Source organism: Thamnophis sirtalis, unplaced genomic scaffold (genome assembly GCF_051295495.1).
Source record: "Thamnophis sirtalis isolate CommonGarterSnake01/CBP01778 unplaced genomic scaffold, rThaSir2_p1.2 scaffold_4, whole genome shotgun sequence".
Taxonomy (NCBI): domain Eukaryota; kingdom Metazoa; phylum Chordata; class Lepidosauria; order Squamata; family Natricidae; genus Thamnophis; species Thamnophis sirtalis.
This window is the reverse complement of record NW_028261384.1, coordinates 69,522,695-69,538,630: the sequence shown is the minus strand read 5'-3', so window position 1 is coordinate 69,538,630 and position 15,936 is coordinate 69,522,695. Positions and strand designations below refer to the sequence as shown.

Here is a 15,936-nt window from a genome sequence, read left to right as displayed (position 1 = left end):
CTCATCATTGTTGTGTTCTATTTCTGTAGAGAGGTAATTATTTCTTATATATAGTGCAACTCCACCTCCTATTTTATTTGATCTATTTCTTTTAAATAATTTAAATCCTTCTAACTATATGTTCCATTCGTCGGTTTCATCCCACCAAGTACGAATAATTAAATGCTGATAAAAAAGATTAGGTGGTTGATGGGAGGGGGGAAGTCTAACTAATATCAATTTTCCACCTTAGACATTCCTCCTGCTGGTGTCTCCATACACTCTATTTAATTCAATCAGAATAGAGCTGGAAGGGGTCTTGGCGGTCTTCTAGTCCAATCCTCTGCTCAAGCAGGAGATTCTATACCAGGAGTGTCAAACTCGGTTTCATTGTGGGTGGCATCTGGATAATGTTTGACCTTGGTGGACTGGGGTGTGTGGCCGTGGGGGCATGGCCAGGGGGAGAGCAAATTCCACTCCCTTCTAGTATTGATGAAATTTGGTAATGAAACATCTGCAAGAAAACTATTAAGCTTAATGAGCACCAAGGACCCCACAGTTCAACCTTGAACTACAAATATTATCTTCTATCGATAAACATTTTTTGGTCAGAGTCCACCTTATATGAGATGGCTCCCAGTGGATTTCATTCTAAATTTTGATATGGTTTCTGTAAATAAGGAATGTAGAAGTATAATGGCTGAGTCTTTGATCCTTCATACATAAAAAACAAAGCAAATAAACAAATAAAAACAGGTTTGAAAAAAGAAAAGACTCAGGAAAGAAAAAGAGTGAAAGTGTAAGAAAGAAAGAAGGAAAAGCAAAAAAGAATGACTTTCAACTTTCTTTGGTACGGATATAAGTAAAAATATATCAAACACTTACTCTAAGTTTAACATTTGTCTACATTATTTCCATATTCCCCTATCTAATTATCAAAACCCCAGATCAACTTTTAATTTCACTTTCTCACAAAAAGTCCAGCAATGGCTCATATCGCTTTAATCACTATTTGTTAAGGAAACCACAACTGATTTATTTAATTGCACCAAACTCTAATAAAACAGGAATGGAAAATCCTAAACTCTAGTCTCGGCCTATTCTTCTCAACCTTGGCAACTTTAAGGTGCATGGACTTCAATTCCCAGAATTCCCCAGGCAGCATGAAGTTCTCCCATTTTAAACTTGCTAAGACTGAGAAACACTGATCTACAGGTAGGGATTTTTCCATCCCTCTTTTACTGGTTCTGACTTAAAGTTTGTGATACTCTACCTTCTGCTGGCCAGAAGCAGGTGCGGTTCTCCTGTGGCCCATTTTTGGCCTGGACAGCCTTCTGCAAAATCCTAACCCAGAACCCCACCCAGAGCAATCATAATGCAACATCCTCACCCCACCACACCTCAAAGCAATCGTAATGCGACATGCTCACTCCACCCCAGAGTAATCATAATGCAAAATCCTAACTCAGAACCCCACCTCAGAGCAATCATAATGCAAATTCCTCATTCCCACCCCACAACAATTGTAATGCAAAATCCTCATCCCAACCCTATCCCAGAGAAATCATAATACAAAAACCAGTGAATTAGCTGGCATTGTCGGCTCGCTTGAACACTCCTTCACAAAGCTCAGACCTCCCGGTGGCCATCTTGTTTAGGCGGGAAAGTATAGCAGCCATTTTGTGGATTCCTGAATTTCAACAAGTCATAAGTATTGGCCACCAATGGGAATCCTCTCCAACAACCGTCCACCCTTCTGGCCCTACTGAACCCAGAGCAAGGAAACGGGGTGGTTCTGAGCAGGAGGATTCATCCAGGTCTGCCAAGGCTTCCAGGCCCAGTTTACCTCAGGATAAGGTCCCAGATAAGGAACAGGGCAGGACCCTAGCTTTGGCTTCACACAAGGCTAAGGCCAATTCCAAACATTGTGAGGTTTCTTCTCAACCTCTGTTTGTGCCCCTGACAAGTGCACACAGTCCCCCAGAGGAGCTCTCCACTGATATAGATGGGAACATTTCCATTCCTGCTTCCCCTCTTCAGCCCAAGGATGGGGAAGGCTTCCAGAAGGAGGAGAGTTCTGAGGAGGAAAGGAGCCTAACTCCTGAGCTAGACGTTGTTACTCCCAATCCTAGGGACCTCCACTATTACCCCTCTGATATGGTTGATATAATCTCGGCTGCCATTGAGCGCAGCATAGCTGCAGTCCTTCAACATCGTGCTCCTGCCATCTCAACTCCCAAGAGTTCCAAAATTCCAGAAAGGATAAGGGCCACTCCTCCATCTCAGATAGGGTCTCATTCTGTTTCCCAGGTGTCTGCCCTAGAGACTGAGGAACAGCTTTCCAGGGATTCTGATCTCTCGGATGATGAGGACCTGACACCTGTCCCTTCTGCATTGATGGGACTCTTTGAACCTGTTTTATTTCGTTTTCTCCTTTTCAAGGCGAAGGTTTCTGATATTCTGGCCTCCAAGCCAACCTCCGGTCTAAACCTGACAAAGCTGACACAACTGACCCACTTTTCTCTCGTCCTACTGTGGAGAAGGATGTGGTCCTTCCCCCAAGCTCTTTATGGAGGTGGTCCAGAATCAGTGGGTCTCTCTGGGAGTAGGGCCTCTCCCTTCTTCTCTAGATAAGCAACTTTACAGTGTTGGCCCTGAACTTTCCAAGCTATTGGAGGTCCCTTCCATAGACCCTCCCCAGTGGTGGCTCTCTCATCCCCTAATGCCACTATGGCTGCCCCGGAGGATGTCCTTCGTCCGGAGGACAAGAGGTTCGAACAGACACTGGTCAAAGGCCATCAAGCCTCAGCGTGGGCAGTGCGGGCTGCCTCTTCGGCCTCCTTCTTCAACAGAGTTGCCCTATGCTGGCTTAAGCAACTGTAAAAGAGGCTCCTGCTCTCAGACATAGGTCTCATCAAGACATCAATAAGCTTAAGGCTGCCATCGAGTATTCTGCAGATGCATCTCTGGATGCAGCACACTTTGCTTCAAAGGCCATTGCCTCCTCTGTGTCCACCAGATGCCTCTTATGGATAAAGCAATGGCAGGCGGACGCCAGGGCAAAATGGAGACTTGCCTCCTCCCCCTTTTCTGCTGAGCGTCTCTTTGCCCCCTCCCTGAGCCTCTCTTGATTGAGTTGAAGGACAAAAGGAAGATTCTACCTTCTTCTACTCGCAAGTCTCATTCTAAACCTTCTTCCTTTTTCCCCCCTCCAGCTGTTGCTAACATACTGTTTATCTCAGACTCTTGGACCTTGCACCCCCTGTGGGAGAGGAATGGAACATTAACTTTCCTCTCCCATACCAGGACAATTCTAAACAATTTCCATTTTGTACTATTGCACAGCTTTTAAATGGTATGGTGAGTGTATGTGGTATGAATATGGTTGATTGAGTGTACCCACTTTTATTACCATTTTGCTGTATTGTGTTTTTAAATTGTTCTGTGGGGATTGTTTGATAGTATGGCTGTGTATGTCTGAGAAGGCTGGGACCATAATCTGATGCCTCTGGCACTGAATGCTTCTGCAGAAGTGTTAAGGGGGCCCAGGCTCAATCCCAGCCTTAGAATGTCTGAATTAAATGGCCTGCTGAAGGATGCGGTAGCTATGGGTGTGTGTGTGGGGGGGACTACGGACACGGGAATGGGCCGGAACATTATGGTCATGACAGGGAGGGGCAGGTATGGCGGGAACTTCAGGGCGAGCCATTACCGGGGAAGGAGGGTCCGCTACATCCCAGCGATCCCACCTTTCAGCCCTATTAGTTCCACTCCAAGGCCAGATGGCGTGAGTAGTCAGGGCCCTGGTCTCAGGCTGCTGTTGCTAAATGCCAGGTCTGTGGTTCATAAGGCTCCCCTCATCCAGGACCTAATATTAGACGAGAGGGCAGACCTGGCGTGTATTATTGAAACCTGGCTGGGCCCGGAAGGAGGAGTCCCCCTCACTGAAATGTGCCCAGAGGGTTTTCAGGTGCTGCATCAGCCGTGACCCCAAAGAAGGGGTGGGGGAGTGGCTGTCATTATCCGAGGGTCTTTAGTTCCTCGTAGGATCCCTGCTCCGGAGCTTGTCGGGTGTGTGTCCTTGCTGGTGAAGTTGGATCTTGCGGGTCAAGTGGGCTTGTTGCTAACGTACCTGCCTCCCAACAGCGTTGCAACAGCCCTCCCATCACTCCTCGAGTCAGTAGCCGAGCTGGCAGTTGAGTTCCCCAGGCTTATGGTTTTGGGGAATTTCAATCTGCCTTCGCTCGGTGGTCACTCTGATGGGGCGCAGGAGTTCATGGCTTCCATGACAGCCATGGACTTGACCCAAGTAATTCAGGGCCCGACCCACTCAGCGGGTCACACACTCGACCTCATATTTCTCTCAGAGCAGTGGAGATGTGATCTTGATTTGAGGGGTATTGAGACCTTGCCCCTGTCATGGTCAGATCATTTCCTACTGAGGCTTGACTTTCGGAGGCCAATCCCCCACTGTAGGGAGGAGGAACCGATTAGGTGGTTCCACCCCAGGCGCCTGATGAACCCTATCAGTTTTCAGACGGTGCTTGGTGTAATACCTGACGCTCTCATCCACAGTCCGGTGGAGACCTTAGTTGCTGCTTGGAACTCAGCGGCGGCAGGGGCTCTAAACCGGATTGCGCCATTACGGCCTCTCCGAGGTAGCGGATCCAGGAGAGCGCCTGGTTCACCGAGGAATTCTGGGAGATGAAGCACCAAAAGAGACACCTAGAGCGCCGCTGGAGGGCCAGTAAGTCTGAGTCCGACCAAGCACTGATGAGAGCCTTTATCAGAGCCTATCTCGTGGCAATACGGGTGCCAAAATGTGCTCATTTCGCTGCTCTTATTGCATCCGCTGAATCGCGCCCAGCCGCCTTGTTTAGAATAACCCGCTCCCTCTTGAAAGGGAGGGATGCGGATGACCCTTTACAAGGTAGAGCTGAGGAACTTGTTCAGTATTTAATGGATAAAGTCGCTCGGATTCGGACAGAGCTGGACTCCAATTGCACGGTACCAGCCGAGGTACCGGGGGAAGGTCTTGAGCATACATTATGGATTGAGTTTCAACTTGTCTCTCCTGAGGAAGTGGACAAGGCCATGGGAGCGGTGAGTGCCTCCACTTGTATACTGGACCCGTGCCCCTCCTGGCTGGTCTCGACCAGCAGGGAGGTGACACGCGGCTGGATCCGGACGATAGTTAACACCTCTCTCCGAGAGGGAATTTTCCCGCTCCTCCTAAAGGATGTGGTGGTGAGACCTCTCCTGAAGAAACCATCTCTGGACCCAGCCATTTTGAGCAACTATCGTCCAGTCTCCAACCTGCCCTTTGTTGGGAAAGTTGTTGAGAAAGTGGTGGCCTCTCAACTCCGACAGTCCTTGGATGAAACCGATTATCTGGATCCCTTTCAGTCGGGTTTCAGGCCTGGTTACAGCATGGAAACTGCTTTGGTCGCGCTGATCGATGATCTCTGGCGAGCCAGGGATAGGGGTCACCCCTCTATCCTTGTGCTCCTTGACCTCTCAGATTCAGATTCAGATTGCTTTTATTTATAGGCCGCCCTTTTCCCTGAGGGGACTCAGGGCGGCTTACAACCTATAGGGGGGGGGATACACGTAATGACATGTACAGACAATACATAATTAAAATAGAAGCAACATTCATTCATCATTCGGGTGGGGACGGATCCCAGTCTTTAACCCCAGGCCTGGCGGGATAGCCAGATCTTAAGGGCTGTGCGGAAGGTCTGGAGGGTGATGAGGGTACGAATCTCCATGGGGAGATCGTTCCAAAGGGTCGGAGCTACTACTGAAAAGGCTCTCCTCCGCGTAGTTGCCAGTCGGCACTGGCTGGCAGATGGAACTCGGAGGAGGCCTAATCTGTGTGATCTAATCGGTCGTGAGGAGGTAATTGGCAGGAGGCGGTCTCTCAAGTACCCAGATCCACTACCATGAAGGGCTTTATGGGTGGTAAGTAGCACCTTGAAGCGCACCCGGAGATCAACAGGTAGCCAGCGCAGCTCTCAGCGGTCTTCGATACCATTGACCATGGTATCCTTCTGCAGAGGTTGTGGGAAGTGGGAGTGGGAGGCACCATTCTTCGGTGGTTCTCCTCCTACCTCTCGGACAGGTCGCAGTCGGTGTTGGTTGGAGGGCAGAGATCGACCCCTAGGCCCCTTAATTATGGGGTGCCACAGGGTTAGGTCCTGTCCCCCCTCCTATTCAATATCTACATGAAGCCGCTGGGTGAGATCATTCGTCGGCATGGGATAAAATACCATCAATACGCGGATGACACACAGTTGTATCTGTCTGCCCCGTGCCAACTCAGTGAAGCGGTTGAAGTGATGTGTCAGTGCCTGGAGGCTGTTAGGATCTGGATGGGGACGAACAAGCTTGCTCTCAATCCCGACAAGACCAAGTGGCTATTGCTATTCCCTCCCAAAAATTGGCCTTGTACTCCATCTCTCAGGCTGGGGGGTGAAATTATATGCCTCTCAGACAGGGTTCGCAATTTGGGAGTCCTCTTGGACCCACAGCTGACTTTAGAACATCATCTGTCGGCTGTGATCAGGGGGGCATTTGCCCAGGTTCGCCTGGTACACCAATTGTGACCCTACCTGAACCGGGAGGCCCTTAGAACAGTCGCTCACGCCCTTGTGACCTCAAGACTGGAGTACTGTAATGCGCTCTACATGGGGCAACCCTTGAAGAGCATTTGGAGACTTCAGCTTGTCCAGAATGCAGCCGCGCGAGCGATTATGGGTACATCCCGGTACACCCATGTCACACCTATCCTCCGCGAGCTGCACTGGCTAGCTGTTGGTCCCCGGATACGCTTCAAGGTGCTAGTCATTACTTTTAAAGCCCTACATGGTATCGGACCTGGGTACTTGAGAGACTGCCTCCTGCCAATCACCTCCCTACGACCAATTAGATCCCACAGATTAGGCCTCCTCCAAATACCATCCACTAGCCAATGTCGACTGTCGACTCCTTGGGGGAGGGCCTTCTCTGTGGCTGCTCCGGCCCTCTGGAATGATCTCCCCATGGAGATCCAGACCCTCACCACCCTTCCGGCTTCCCGCAAAGCCGCTAAGACCTGGCTGTTCCGGCAGGCCTGGGGCTGACGAGTTTCCGGCCCCACTTAAACTGTTGTGACTGTTGTTTTGTTTTTAACTTGTTTGTCTTGTATTCTCTTTGTATTCCCCTTGCCTTTGGTTTGTTAGCCGCCCTGAGTCCCTCGGGAATAGGGTGGCATACAAGTTGAATAAACCTTCAACCTTCAAACCTTCGCAGGACATCCTTTCGAGGTACGGATGGGGGCTAAAACTACCCCCTTTCCACAACATCAGCACCCCCCTAGGACCTTCCTCCTATAACAGATCCGGCAGGAACAACCAATGCTTCTCCTCCAAGAAGCCCTTCAGAGGACGTTCCAATCGTCCCTTCCAGAAGCAGAAGTGACTCCTTGCTGGCACTCTCCATTGGGGGTCAGGTGTCGGCCTTTGCTGATCATTGGGACGACACCACCAACGATGACTGGGTCAGATGAACAATCAGATTGGGCTTAGCTCTGGAGTTTCTCTCCATCCCCCCACCCCCCGCAGCACTTTGTCATGTCCTAAACCATGACATAGACTTGAACGTAGGTGGCATTATCTCGATGTGTGATGTGCTCTCCGAGTGTATATCAAGAGAACTTCTGACTTCCGACACTCGGAAGTTCCATTTGTCCATTTTCAGCTGGGAGATAAGAAGAGATCCAAGGCCTCTTCTATAGACATCGGATGCTGGGTTTGGGCAGCAATTTCCAGAGCCTACAATGCTCTCTCTCTTCCAATTCCACTCCACATCATCACGCGTTCCACCTGCAGTGAGGCCACCTCAGCCTCCTGGTCATCCCAGACTCCTTTGGAGGAGATATATAGGGTGGCCACATGGACTACTCCATCCCCATTCATTCACCACTATAGACTTGACAGATATGCTTTGGCAGAGGCTGCATTTGGACAGCGAGTATTACAACAGGTTGTGTCCGCTCAGGACGCCTGTATCCTCACACTGAGCCCACCCAGTGGGACAGATTTGGCTTTGGTATTTCCCATGTCTGGATGATGTCTCTACCTATTAGGAGAATGGGCGTTGGTTACATACCTGATATGCCCCTTCTTTGGTCGGTGGAAAGATCATCCAGTCCCACCCTGTTGCTGTGTTTGGACTAATGTATATTTCTTTCGTTAACAAGGAGGGATCACACCATTTTTCTTCAGTAGTAAGACACAGCAGTCTACAATTGCACTTTTGTCTAAGCTGGGAGGAGCTACCACAGAGGGTGTGACTTATCAACTGGTAGACTCAGTCCTATTGCATACTGATAGAGTTAACCCATGTCTGGATGATGTCTCCACTGACCAGAGAAGGGGCGAATCAGGTATATAACCAGCGCCCAAACTGTACTTGTAGAGATTTTTCCTGCCTAGATGAAAAACCTTGCTTTTTTCCACATTAAATTTCATTTTTTAAAATAAGGGTCCATTTCATTTTGTTGGATAAGGCCCATTGTTCCTGTCTGTCAAGACCTTTTGGGATCCTAAACTTATCTTCTGGGGTGTTGGCTATTCCTGCCAGCATAGTGTCATCTGCAAATTTGATGAATTCCTCTTCTATTCCCTCATTTAAGTCATTTATGAAAATATTGAAGAATACTGAGCCTAAAATGGAATATTTTGATACTTCAATGGTTATTTCCCTCCATGTACTTGAGAGACCGCCTGCTGCCAATCACCTCCACTAGACCGATTAGATCCCACAGATTAGGCCTCCTCCGAATTCCATCCGCCGACCAGTGTCGACTGGCGACTACCCGGAGGAGAGCCTTCTCTGTGGCTGCTCCGACCCTCTGGAACGAACTCCCCGTGGAGATTCGAACCCTCACCACCCTCCAGGCCTTCTGCAAAGCCCTTAAAACCTGGCTGTTCCGACAGGCCTGGGGCTAAAGAGCTGTTGCCCCCGTCTCGAATGGTATGACTGTTGTGTGTTTTTAAATTATGCATTGTTATGTTTCGTTTTTATTTTTTGTCTGTACCCCCTTTCCCTGATTTGAATTGTGAGCCGCCCTGAGTCCCCTTCGGGAGAAAAGGGCGGCATATAAATATAATAAAATCAAATCAAATCAATCAAAATCATGTAGATGTAGTACCATTAAGGATTACTCATTGAGTATAGTTTGTCAACCAGTTACAAATCTATCTGACAGCAATGCTGTCTGACTCACATTTTATAGCTTACCAAGAAGTAAGTTGTGCTGTAATTTATCAAATGCCTTATTGAAGTCCAAGTATACTATGTCCACATCATTTTGCTGTTCTGCTAATTTAGTCACTTTGTGAAAGAATGAAATAAGATTGGTTTGGCATGATTTGTTTTTAACAACCTCTGTTGGCTCCCAGTTATAAATTTATTTGTTTCTAATATAGTCAACATTCTTAATGTTTGGACAGCAAACCCAATTTTTAAAAGAGGAATTAAAAATATTACAGTCTATTAAATCTATTACAGATCAAAGGTAATGCTGAGATGTGATATAAACAAAGGTAGAGGTGTTTAACCTTGGCCACTTTAAGACTTGTGGACCAACTCCCAGAATTCCCCAGGAAACACAGCTGCCTGGGAAAATGCAGGAGTTAAAGTCCATAAGTCTTAGAGTCATCAGGCTTGGACACCCCTGATCAAAGTTATATTATTTGCCCTATGAACCTTTTGATTTAAAATTTGTTTTAGAGATTTATATAAAATTATTAGGATGTAATGGGAAATCAGAATTCATCTTGAATTTAATGAATTATGATGATCAGATTATCAATCTGTTATAAGAAATTAAAATTGGCTCACATCATATACTTTAAAGTACTAAAATATTTCTATTCAATAAGTATATTGAAATCATGATAAGAACATATGTTCAAGTGCTACTGTCACCAAATGTAATAACCGTCTTACCCATAATTATACTGCACCCTCTTCAGGACTCCAAGAATAGTTGAGAATATATGTACTGAAGAAGATGGAGATGATAAAGAGACTGAAAGATAAAAATCTGACTCATAGCAAGAATTATTGCAGAAAGTTAATGGAAATCATATCAAAATTGGATTTTTGAATATCAATAATGGTGGTATCAGTAGCTGATGATCCTCTGACAATGAAATTCAGGCATGTAGTCCATATATACAAAAGACATAGCTGAGACTGGATGAAGAAACCATGCTGTAAGAGAACTTAATTGAAAAATTAAATGAAATTTTGACATTAGTAGATCATAAGATCTTTTCATGCATGTTTCTAGGAATAAGCAGAACTATTTATTTATTTAACTTGTATTCCACCTATTCCACCAGAAGGCCATTCTGGCGGCTTATGGAAATTGAATAAAATGCAGTATAAAACATTAAATGTGTTAAATTTAAAAATTAAAATCAAACTAAGAATGGAGAAACAGGGAGGAAGAAAGGTTGTTCTCTATTCCATCAACCACCTCTAATCTATTTCAATCTATTTATGGAAAAAGAAAATATTTAGCCCTTTTTACATTTTTCTGGACAGGTCTTTAAAAAACAGTGTTTGAAATCTGGAAACATCCAGATCTTTTACATTTCTGTTCAATTATTTTCAGTTGTAATAAGAATAAAATTTGATAATTGAATACTTCTAGTAGTTACATAGTATTAAAAAAAGAAAATGTAACCATTAATCCCCATCTTATAAAAAAGAGTTTCTAGTTGTCATCAGTGATGACACCTAGAATATTGCTTGTTGAGTCATACTGGTTATACTGATTTCCTAAAATATCTCATTAGAACTAATATTATCTGGTTATAAGAAATGAGTATGAAACAGTTTGGGGACAGATCATGCACTGAGCACCACAAACAACTTCCTAGATACCTCGCTGATAGAGCATCCCCGACATCCCGAGCAATGGGCAGTATGATCTGGTAAGCGGAGAGAAGATATGAAGGATGTACTCTCAGGTACTTCCTGATCTTTATTCAAAAGTTATATGAAAATATTAGCTTTCAGAATGATGAAACAAGATGGGACAGTTGGCTAATTCAACAATCCAAATTAAGTCCAAATAAACACAGATTCCTCATAAAACATGGCATACTATCATGCTGTGTCAACTCTTCGGAGTAGTCAAGACCAGGAAACCAAAAACCAAAACTAATACCACTTTCATTGTACTTACAGTAGCATAATTTTGTCTGAAAATGCTTCTCTTCTCCACTACTTTTGGGAAGGAGGAGAAACTGAGGAGAGTGAATTCTAAGATCAAATTACATTTCTGGTTTGGGTTCATTTATCAGATCATTGTCTAGGATGTGGCTTTTCTTTTTATCTTTCTAATTATTCTCATATCTCATTAGATCCTATTGCTTCTATTTGCACATTGGTGCAGTGATAAATTTGATCATCATCATATGCCTGCAAAGGATATTACATATTTATTCCATCTCTTGTAAAAAAGAAGTCTTCCCTTTCCCCTTCCCTTTGCTTGCTTGCTTGCTTGCTTGCTTGCTTGCTTGCTTCCTTCCTTCCTTCCTTCCTTCTTTTCTTCCATCCATCCATCCATCCATCCATCCATCTATCCATCTATTGGTCAGGCTGACTTTAGTGGAAAAATACAGCTCTGCAAGTAATCAGATCAGTTACAAGAAAAATAAATAGGGAACCAGTGAAGGGGCCATAGCATTCACAAATGAACCCACTGGTCAATGGTAACCTGGAATACTGCATTTTGGACCTTGTGAAGTTTCAGGTGATCTTTCTAGAGCAGGGGTATTGAACTCACAGTGACATGTGATGTGACGTATTGCAACTCCCCCCCCCCTTCGCTAAAATGGAGGTGAGTGTGGCCAGCGCATGATACATCCTGGCTGCGAGTTTGACATCCCTGCTCTAGGGCATATTGCAGTAGTCTAAATAAGTGGCCATAAGAGCATGAGTTCCTAATTGAATATCTTATACTATTCTTACTGTTTTAAAATTGTATTCAATGCAGGGCTGATCAAGAAATTCAAACATATACCATTGCTGTGATAAATGCACTTTTCTTTAAAGCACCTGATGATAGGAGGCAGGTGAGTTTGTTTCTCTAATTGATGTTGGTAAATAATGAATTGTTATCATTCAATCACATCAGTGAAATGCAGTGTTAGCTGCATGAATGAGACAATTGTAGCTTGATCTTTATACAGGAAAGTATGTTTTGGTGAAATTGGCACTCTTTACTCTAATTACAAATATATTTTATCTGACAAGTATATACAGAATAGTTTGTTTTCTTTTGGGATGTCTTTTTTTGTAAAAGTTGTTGAAAATTTTAGCCTTTCCTTGGGAGGTAGGGCAGGGAAGACTCAGAAATTTACCTATTTCCTTAAAAGCAAAGTAAGAAGTTAGACATCATTCACAGACTATATAATTAAGAAATAAAATGATTGGCAGTATTGCTAAAGAGCCAAATGAAGCATATAACATATAAAATATATGGATAGCTTTGCCTGTAGTAACAAATGAGTTTTCCTAGTCTCTTAACCTTATGTTCAATAAGTGATTCTGGATGGTGTACATCATACATTTGAAAATCTGTGTTGCAAGATTATACAGTGTTCTTAAACTAAGTTACTCCTTTTATTTTCAAAATCAGGAAATGGCAAATATTTTAGCACAGAAACAACTTCGGGGAATCATTTTACAAGTAAGTATTTTAGCTTTTTTGATTTTTTTAAATTACATGTTATCCTTGTAACACATGCGTAATATTCTGATGTTTAGAACTAGAACTGAATTAATTCACAATTCTCTGTTCAGCAACACGGATAATATTGTAACTTTTTGATCCTATCCAAATCCAGCTCACTGTTTTGCTCTTTCAGTTGCTTGGTCATCTATTCAGGCAGGGAAAATGGAAGTTTTATTGAATTTAAGCAGGATTTATGCATGATACAGTGAGTCACAAATTAGGCCCGTGCTACAAAGGAAGAGGGAGAATATGTTAAAGGAAAAAGAGGAAGAAAATGTTTAAAAGATCAGATAAAAGACACAATTTATTAACCAATTGTATGCCATGAGAAATGTATTGATCTTCACATAACAAACATTTATCATGAATATTAATTCTTCATTTTAAAAGCATATTTTTTTAAATTGGACACATTTTTTACAGATTATTTTGTCTCTTTGTAAGAACAAAGAAAAATTTACAACTTTCATCTTATATTAGGTACAGTAAAATTACATTAATAGCAAAATATCTAACAATCCAAGTTTCATCATATCAACCTGATTGCATTTCTAATATTTGTTATTTTTGTTTCCACAGTCAATAAAGTTGGGTAGAATGTTGCTTTCATGTAAATACATTACATGAAAGTTTTCCTGATTTTTTTACTCTTGCTTTTATTTTCAGTATGTTATCAGAGCTCAAAGGGCCATTAATAATGAAATGGCACATCAACTTTATGTTTTGCAAGTACTCACCTTTAACCTACTGGAAGATAGAATGATGACTAAAATGGACCCTCAAGATCAGGTAAAGAAACCGCCTTGCTATACTGCTGAAATGTGCAGCCCTTGGGAATTTGTGACTCATATCATCCTTGGGACAGAATTGTTAACAATTGTGGCTTTTCTTTTATATGTTCCATGTTGGAGCTTTTGTCAAGATTATTGAAAATGGTGTTATTTAATCTAATGAGACTAGAAGTTTTGATTTTCAGATCAAAAAATGCTATTTTGTAAGGAAGGGGCTGGTGTCATAAACAAGCAGTATAATGGCTCTTGATTCAGAAAGGTATGGAAGAGTTCCAATCTCAATTAATCATGGATCAGATTGCCAATTATTGTAGATTTTAGAACCAAGTTGTGCCTAGAAGGGCCAGCTTACCAAATGATGAACCATCTGGCCAGGACCAGAATTTACCAGTAGTTTTGGTAGTACTCTTGGCTCAAGACCCTGCAATTGCTGCAGCAACACTTCCCAGTGCCAAACGTTGATACCTGACACGTATGATGATAGTCTTGGCAATCTTATTTTCTTCCTTGCTTAGTATGAATTACAGATCTCTCTAAGACTGGACTTCCCTATAGACTGCAGTATTCAAATAATATCTTGAAGATTTAATCCATACTCTCAGCAAGAACTCCTTCCTTGTCGGTAAATATGCAAACTATGCTGATGTATTTGGACTATTCTATCAATCACATTTATGAGCTCAGATTCTCATAAAACACCATTATACTATACAAAGATAAAACTGACACATCTAGAAGGTTTACCCAGAATACTGTGTATCATAGGTCTTTCTTAGCATGAAAGCTGGCTTAGTGACTTTAGGTCCGTCTCTCTCTCCCAGCTTAAACATTTTCACAGTATTATTGTTTTGAGGGAAATAGGAGGCAGAGTATTAGGGATATTTGTCACCTTGAGTTATGCATAAAAAAGGCAGGATAAAAATCTCATCAACATTCACTCAAATATTCCTAACTTTATTGTAGGAAGAAAGATGATTCCATGTATTCCTAATTATCAGCTATAACCTATCTTTTCTTATTTGGGGGCCCTTTTATTAGCTACCATGCCATTTTTATCAACTTAAGTTTACTATGAATTTTCCATGAAAATGGCTAAGAATATTTAATTCACTTTGCTATTTATTATGGAAAGTTTGAAAACATGATAATAACATTCAGTTTCAGCAATTCTCCTCTTAATAGGGCTTACAAATAATATTTTTCAAAACTTTTTTACATTTTTCTGGTCATTTATTTGTATAATTTCTTTATTTATTTTGAGGAATCCATGTGGAATATGAACAGATAGTCCTACAGTGTCTGTTTAATCACAAACCATTCTTGAAAAATATTTGAATTGCATGTATGAGAAAACTTGAACTATTGTATATTTTCAAAAGGAATTTAGAAACATTCAGCAAAAGTTGAATTTGACTACCATACATTTCAACAGGCTTTCACTTTTTAATCTCTCCTCTCATTCAACCCTATCTGTTTCTTTCCCCCACCTCCTTTTGTATAAGATGATGCTTCTGATTTCATCTTGAACTGACTTTTACAGTTCACTCCATAATTTGATGATATAGAATGCTCTTATATCTATTTTTTGTTCTACCATGTCTTTCCATCTGAACAAAATTATCTTTTTAACAAGGAGTCTTGGACTGTCAAATATCATTTTAACACTAATGATATTTCTTCAAGGACACTAACTCCCACAATTGCTGAAATGATGATTATTTAGAAAACCTGGCAGATCCCTAAAAGTGATACTGCCATTCAATTGGGAGGAGGGTGGGGCTTGGAGTTGATTTATTAGCAGTGCCTGTGACAACTGATATTTTACAACTGGTTTCCTGGAGTCTTCAAGAGTCTTCACATTCTTAAGCTAGGAGAAGAACTCTTACATAAAGCAACATCTCTGCAAAACTGTCAGCCCGGAGATGCAATTTTTGCTCTACTGAGGGGACCCTGCAAACCATGTCTGAGCACAACAGTGAGCAAAGGGAAGCTGAATGCTGGAGGGACCCACCCCCCACAACTGGAGACCTGCTTCATGTACCCTGTCAGAGAGGTTGAGGTGAACCTGGAGAATCCCCAAAAGCCCAGCTGGTGGATCGGCATCGGGATGAAAGATAGCTGGGTTGTGAGGACCAGAGGAGTCAACCTCACCGATGGTAATCAAAAACCAATGTGGAAATTGGAACTAGGAGCTCCCTCTGACCAGGAGGAGCTAAAGAAAGCCTCGCTGAGAGAGGAACGTCTGAAGAGACATGTAACCCAGTTGGTGATGGAGATTTTGGAAAATTGCAACATCAGGGTGGAGCAAGAATGGCAGCAAAGAAGCATTGGAAGGGCAGCAGCCGTGGATGATACCAGGGGGCTACC

The 15,936-nt window shown here is 43.0% G+C and overlaps 1 protein-coding gene across 6 annotated transcripts in view; it reads left to right on the top strand.

Moving 5' to 3' along the window:
- Positions 1–15,936, top strand: part of ELMO1 (engulfment and cell motility 1) — a 562,024-nt gene that overhangs the window by 231,095 nt on the left and 314,993 nt on the right. For all 6 annotated transcript variants that reach the window (XR_015696387.1, XM_087713089.1, XM_087713086.1 and 3 more), the window contains 3 exons: positions 12,038–12,116; positions 12,683–12,733; positions 13,445–13,567. Coding sequence is in view for 5 of the 6 variants with exons in the window: in XM_087713089.1 (XP_087569215.1) it covers positions 12,038–12,116; positions 12,683–12,733; positions 13,445–13,567 (253 nt within the window). In the remaining variant the exon portion in view is untranslated. The remainder of the gene's footprint in view (positions 1–12,037; positions 12,117–12,682; positions 12,734–13,444; positions 13,568–15,936) is intronic.